Source organism: Hibiscus syriacus, unplaced genomic scaffold (genome assembly GCF_006381635.1).
Source record: "Hibiscus syriacus cultivar Baekdansim isolate YM2019G1 unplaced genomic scaffold, ASM638163v2 tig00116971_pilon, whole genome shotgun sequence".
Taxonomy (NCBI): domain Eukaryota; kingdom Viridiplantae; phylum Streptophyta; class Magnoliopsida; order Malvales; family Malvaceae; genus Hibiscus; species Hibiscus syriacus.
Window position 1 is genome coordinate 1,979,395 of NW_024063495.1, and position 7,684 is coordinate 1,987,078.

Here is a 7,684-nt window from a genome sequence, read left to right on the forward strand (position 1 = left end):
CCGACCTCTATCTAATTTCTTAGATATTTCATATTTCATTATTCCATATTTTAGTACAATTATTTTTTTAATGATCTAGAGTGATTATAAGGTAATATATGTTTAGTGACGGATCCAAAAATATTTATTAAGGTGGACGCATATATACTAATAATAAAAAAATTCGTATGGGGTAGACACAAATAAAAATTTAGGGTGGCAACATCAATAAAATTAACTAATATAAGGAAATTCGGATTTCAAGGTGGGCATCTCTATATACATCCGCCATTGTATATGTTTATAATATTTTTTTAACTATTAATAACATGCACACAATCTGCAAACGCAACTATTCGAACTTATGATTTTAAGAAAGAACGATACTTCTTTTAATCACTAAGTTCACTCAATAAATTAAATTTGATAATATTAAATAAGAAAACAAAGATTTCAATGAAAACACGTTGTAGGAGTGTCTCCAAATGATAAATGCCATGCCTGCTCTATTAATGTAGTTGGGTAATACCTACAAATGGAAAGAAAAAAAGCAAAGTTTCATATGAATGTTATCCGATATTTTTATATATATATCGATTATATTTTAACTTGGTTAATAATATTATTGTTATAATATTATTGTTTCATTTGATAATGAACACTTAATTATTTTTAGAGTTATTAGTGCTCGATCTCATAACATTTAAAAATAACAACAATTTTTTTAAATATGAATTAAGTTAATTCGTGTATATAATCATAATTGTCTCGAGAGACTCGAGACATTCATTGAGAACACCGTGATGGACATCGGAATTTCTAGATGTGTACCAGGCAATTACTTGCATGTTAGAGTTGATATCACCTCAATAACTCCACGTGCTTGGCCATGGTTTGTATGTGAACCTTTAAATAACATATAAATATTATAATATTAATGAATTTAAAAAGTGGTTCCAATAATAAAAAATGTTATTCTTTTTGATTAATTTGAATTCCAACAACATAATTTATATTAGTACATAAGTTTAACTAAATCTAGATTTTTTTTTTTCAAAAAATCATAATATTAAACAATATATATATATATATATATAATTGAAGTAAATATTGATAAAAATATTAAAATTAAAAAATAATGAACATACCATCATTTTCCTATATTTAATTGAATCTCATGCCTAGGGCATGCTCTTGTTCCTTTGTTGGTTGAGGACAAATTTTGACCGGTATTTTGGGGTTCACATGGGTCAGCTGGACATTGTGTTGTTGGCCGATACTTTACGTTCATAACATGCACAGAAGTAAATTAGGTTTTTTTCTTCTTCTCTCCTCTCCCATTTCCTTAGAGCATTGTCCTCATTAATTCATATTAATTTGTGTCGTACACCTGATTTTGGTGAATAAGTTTCCCAACAGAGATTTTCTGTTTATACAAGGCATCAAATTTGATTCCTGCTTAAGCAATATCAAGTTGCTTGCCACTTGAACCAAACCGGTTGGTAGTAAATTAAGGTTTTTGATGTAAAAGATTTAAAAAAAATTAATATTTAATCTAGATTTTATATGTTTATTCTATTAGCTACTTGAAGAATACTTCAAATATGACATAAAACTAGTGAATTAAATTTTTTGATGTAAAATGATTTTAACTTTTTCGAATGTTCGATCTGATTTCGTTCATGTTCATTCCATTAGTCATGTTAAGAATACTTCAAATATGACACAAATTACTGAATTAGGGTTTTTGATGTAAAACGATTTAATCTTTCTAATATTTTATATGATTCTATCCATGACCACCTTAAGAATATTTCAAATATGACTCAAATTTATGAATTAAGATTTTCTAATAGTTGATATGCAAAATTTTAAAAGATCGATATATATTTAAAGAAGATAATTTCGATTTATATTCTCATGATATGACTCAACAGTGAGTTGAGTCGTAACATCAAGAATACCCTTTTAAACTATATTTGTAACAAAACCTATATATACTAAGAGGATAATTCCTATATATGTTATCATAACATAATACAATAAATTTGATCGAGTCAAAATATATATATATAATAAATTAATTCAAATTCATTTTGTAGAATGTATTCATGTGTTTTTGGATCAAATTAATATTTTATGTGTAAATTTATTTATCGGGATAATGTATTAAAAACAAATAAACCCACCAAATAATGCCAAATCAAATGGATGATTGTAACTAACCCATGTGTATAGATTCTAGGGTTGAATTCCTAGTCTTGTAATTGCTTTAAAATTTGGCTAAATACACACACATCATTGCTAATTGGAATCCATGATTAAAGTTTGTACAAAAAGGATTCATATTTATTGATAACATATATAAGAAAACTCGAACCCATAAAAAAACAATAAAGATATATATATATACAAAATTCGTGTCGTACATCTGATTTTAGTGGGTGAATTTACTAACAAGGATATTCTACATACATAAGGTTTCGAACTCGAGAAATATTTAAGCATATATATATATAACTCGTGTCGCATATTTGACTTTAGTGGGTGAATTTCCTAGCGATGATCTTCTACATTTACAAGGCCTTGAACTTGAGACATACTTAAGTAATATCAAACTGCTTACCACCTGAATTAACCAGTTGATTTTAAATTAGAATTTTTAATAAATTTAATTCTTACCCCTAATTATTTTGTAAAAAAGTATTGCACCAACTTAATTAAATACTAATTAAATATAAAAGCCCTTTGGGTAGTTTGTTTGGTAAGAAAGAATTATTATATAATTTCTTTTGGATTTTATAGTCAAATTGGTTGGTTGCAACCACATATAATTATGATAGCCAATTACTTTTCTTTATATATATATATTGTTCAAATATATCAAAATCTGTTTGATAAATAAATTAATTAAGAAAAATGATATTATTTAATAATCTATAATTTTATTTAATTAAGATTATTGTGTTCCTAAAATTACATTAGGATGTTGGTTGTTCGAAAATTATCATTAAAAGAGTTTTATATGAATATCATCTTGACCCAAACATAATTATCTCATATGATGACACGACATAAGGATAAATATTATTTTAGAAAAAAATTATTGGTGGAGTTTTTAATGCTAGAAAGGCCCTTGTATCGAGAAATTATTACATGAACTTGATTCATCACGTTATATATAGTCCTAGATAATAAAATTCATCAATCTCAAAAATAATTTCTAAATAACTAGTCATTCCTTGTCTATATGTATAAAAGATGCGAAGATTTGCCTTAAAAAATAAAATGAATGGATTTTATTGGTTAAGACCACAAATAACGTGGTAAACTGAGTCCATCTAATAATTTTCCCCCTATGCCTAGCCCTCCCTACCCGACTAAATTGTCACAATTTCCGCTTGGCCTTGTCCCTTAGAACATGGAGTAGATAATGGAATCTTCCTCCCCTATCAGCTAAACTCCAAAGCCCTTTTCTTTCAAATTTTACCATAAAAGCTACCTCTCATGCAAATACCAAACATGTTCTTACACTTCTTGTACCTACAAAACCAATCAAATCCAACTATAAAAACAGCCTTAACACCATCAAACACTTTGTTTTATAACTAGGAAGAAACAAAAGAAGTTGACCCCATCCTTCTTCAACCTTGAAGCGAAGTTGGGAGAAGGAAAAATGGAGATTGAATCAGTTAGATGCGAGTGTTGTGGATTGAAAGAAGATTGCACCCAAGATTACATCAATGGTGTTAAGGCCAAATTCGATGGGAAATGGCTCTGTGGTTTATGCTCAGAAGCTGTTAGAGATGAAGTGAGTAGGAGCAAGAAGAAGCAATTCGGTGTTGAAGAAGCTGTTGAAGCTCATATGTCGTTCTGTGGCAAATCCAAATCCAATCCGGCAGTTCGAGTCGCCGACGGTATGAGGCAGTTGCTGAGAAGGTCAGGAGATAATTCACCTTCTTCTTCTAAGAAGTTCACTAGATCAGCTACCACAAAACTGTACTAATTGCTCCCAAAAACAAAAGAAAAAGAAGAGGAAAGGCCTTTACCTTAGATGGAATACTATTGGTAGCTCTACCTTTTACAACTTTTCCTGTGCAGGAGATGTTATTTCAATGAAGGCTTCTTCCTCCTTTTCTTTTCTTTTCTTACCTCAAAGTTGATATAGTATGCATTTTCTTCCCATCTTTTCTTTTCCTGTTCAAAGAGAGAAGAAAAAGGTTTTTTTTTTCAAGATCTTAACTTCGATTCAAACATCCAGCAAAACTCAAATTTTTTTCCCATGACATATTTGTTTATGATGGTTTTCCATTCATCTTTGTTCATGGAGAATGAGCTATTGGCTTAATTGATTCTCAGACAGTGAAAATCAGCAACAAAATCTCAACTTTTCAGTATTATAATAAAGCAGTAAAGATCAACTTTCCACTACACTAGAAAAGACTAGACCAACAATATTTCCATTTGGTTCAATAATTTCCCACTCCAAGCAGTAACCTGATTTTGAAAAAGTAAAATGTTCCTTAGCAATAAGATGCAAAGCCATTGCATGATCTTGGTGGTGAGAGGAATATATAATCAGATAAGTTTTTTACTTGTATCTGAAGCTTTAAATCTTAAATAATATCATTGTAAGATGTTCGATATGTGTTATGACATGTTCTCGGACTCAGACAAATTTTCTATACAAGTTGGAAGCAACAAGTCCGCTGGATTAGGCCATTGATGTAAACAGATGCAAGACTACTGGTCACAATTTGTAACATCAAAAAACACCAATCACTTCAAAGCAGAGAATACTTAGCCATTGTAGAATCTCTCTGTTTAAGATAAAAAAAATGCAGAAGAAAGGCTCAAGAGATGTCACTGGTAGTCTTGAAATACCATTGGCCGGCTCCTGGATACGAAGATATAGCTCTAAACATCTTTTATATGTAGGAATGTATATAAGACGAGACAGATACATATTACCGTATACTCACACACTAATCGAGTAACATAGGTTTCCCCATTGATGAGCACATGACCGAGTGCTAATTTCTCACTATGCCATAGAACCACATCCTTTTTTTTCTTCCTCTTCTAGATCACACACCAACTATGGGTATTAGGAGCATAACCTAGCAGCTTCAATTCAATAACCAGCCCATGCTTGTTTCAATTCCTATCTGCCACTAAAATCATGCCTTTTCCTTAGATACACCTTAGATATTCTAAAATGAGTTTATAAATGAGCTTGTTCGTGAACATAAACGAACTAAACACACATCTGTTCGTTTGCTCATACTCGTTTATTTAGCTTAACAAACTACCGTTATACGAACATGTCACCGAATGTTATGTTCATTTACATCCCTATCAACAACTACACTCGAGGTTAGCATGAAAGAAACGATTGACCATACAGTGGTAAGTTCAGGTTTAGGAGGAATCATGGATGCAAAAACCTAGAGCATGGATACGAGCGTAAACACACTCATCAATGGACTCAACATGGGCCTCTCTCATTTCATGAAAGAAGCCTAGAGCATTATTGGCATCCCCATCTATGCCAAGTGTGTTGATCATACTAGTCGAAGATATTACATTTGTTCTTGTAATTTTCTCAAAAAAAAAAAAACTCCTCTTGCTCTTTCTAAACTCCCACATTTAGAACACATATCAATGAGTATTATCAATAGGCAAAGATCCTCCAAAACAGTTCAAATCGACACATACATGTGTCCATTTGGTTATCTAATACAGCAAGATGCACATGAACTGGTATATCACTCAGAAATTTTACCTGATCAGGTTTCCTTCCTAGAGCGTTCGGCCCAAACGATTAAAAAAATTCTCGAGTTCAATCACATGACCCTTACAACGGTGTCAGGCATCCTCAACCAAACAATTACAACGGTGTCATGTGACCAAACAATTGCTGAGCCATATCCATGCAACCACAACTTGCAGACATGGCCATAACAGAACTATCTTTTTGAATAATGCAGTCATGCACTGCTTTCCCATTATTTAGATTCCCTGCACGACATTGACAATAAGCAGAAAGAATACAGGAAAAGAATAAACTTATGCTCAATATTAGCCCTCTTCATCTCATGAAGCTCCAATGCATCTAATGCACTGTATACTTTAGAATAAGTTGCTGAACATAACAAGAACAAGTGCTAAAGAAAATATAATATTATACCATATTCAATTTAAGTTGAATAAAATAACAAAACACAATTTACTTGATAATGAGAAAGTAAAACTATAGCTTTCACAATTAAAAAAATTGTATTCAACATTTGATTACTCAAAATCATTATCTAAATTGCACCTTGTTATACCCCCAATAATAATTATTAATCAGCTCACCGAAGTTTTCCATAAGCAGTCGACCTATGTTCGGTAACTCGTCTTTGCTCTCAAACATCCACCATGCATCAATATTCTCGACCAGAAATTTTATCAAACACCAACCAGACATTCTGGGATTATTTTTTTGGGTTCAACAAAACCATCTTTCTTTCTTATTTCCCTTTTTTCTAGTGCCTTAACATGATCACGTTAAAAGGTATGCTTTTTTTTTTTTGAAGGAATGGATTGCAGATTTGAAAGAAAGAAAAATGCAGAACATCACTAAAACACGATTGCATCAATGTTAAATGATGTATCACAAGCTTAAAGTCGGATCCTTTTTTCTCAACTTAACTTTGGGTGCTTATAAAGACGGATAAAGTCTTAAAAGCAGCTTACAATCATGCTGTAAATGTGATTAACCCCATAATTGCATCCGTAACTTTTGAAAACATCAAATCTGTTATTATTTTTTTGTTTTTGCCTTTCAAGACTTCCAATAGAAAGTCTGTTTTCCTCATGTAATTTTATAAATTATTCTCCAACTAAAATTTAAAGTTAGTCTCTTAACATTAAATTCTATGTCCATTCTCGACGCATCTCACATAAATAATTGCTTAAACTTAAAATCTTTAAAGAGAATAATATTTTTTTCATACTAAAACTGTAATCAATAATTTTAAATACGATGTAAATATAATATAAAAACTAAAATATGTTTTTATGTATATATGAGTATTTTTTCCTGGTTTATAATGAAACCATATCCTGTTTATCGGAAAGATCATGGCACCTTCATCCGCTGTCCTTGTCTGCAAAACTTTCTGAATCCTTCTACCAAGTACGGAATGTTTACGACTTTAAAGTTAAATTATTATTTTTAAATATTTTTAATTTATTTCATAATTTATATTTTTAATTTATAAATATTTATTCAAATAATATAGTCTATGTTTGAATTTATATATATATATATATATATATATATATATATATATATCTTATTTTTATTCAATAAATTAAGTGCTTAATTGAAAAAATACAAAGAGATATTACAATTATCTATAAAATCAAAGAAATAATTACATTATTATTCGGATTAGATTGAATTTTTACTCTAAATTTAAATCCTATCATATTTAAAAAGTAATAATCTTATAAAATCAAAACAGATAAAATTTGAATCTCATAACCATCCTAACAATAATTAGGGGTGAGTGTTCAATTGATTCAAATCGAGTCAAGTTAAAAAAAATCGAGTTGAAGAGTCATATTTTATAACTTCGACTTGATTTGAAAATTTTCTAGTCAAGTCGAGTTGAATTTCAAATTTGTATTTAAATTTAATTGAAAATATTTAATA

The 7,684-nt window shown here is 30.0% G+C and overlaps 1 protein-coding gene across 1 annotated transcript; it reads left to right on the plus strand.

Moving 5' to 3' along the window:
* Positions 1–3,385: 3,385 nt before the first annotated feature.
* LOC120192018 lies at positions 3,386–4,152 on the plus strand. Its single transcript, XM_039194862.1, has 2 exons — positions 3,386–3,985; positions 4,043–4,152. The coding sequence occupies exon 1, from the start codon at positions 3,656–3,658 to the stop codon at positions 3,983–3,985; it is 330 nt and encodes a 109-aa protein (XP_039050793.1). The 5' UTR covers positions 3,386–3,655; the 3' UTR covers positions 4,043–4,152.
* Positions 4,153–7,684: the final 3,532 nt, after the last annotated feature.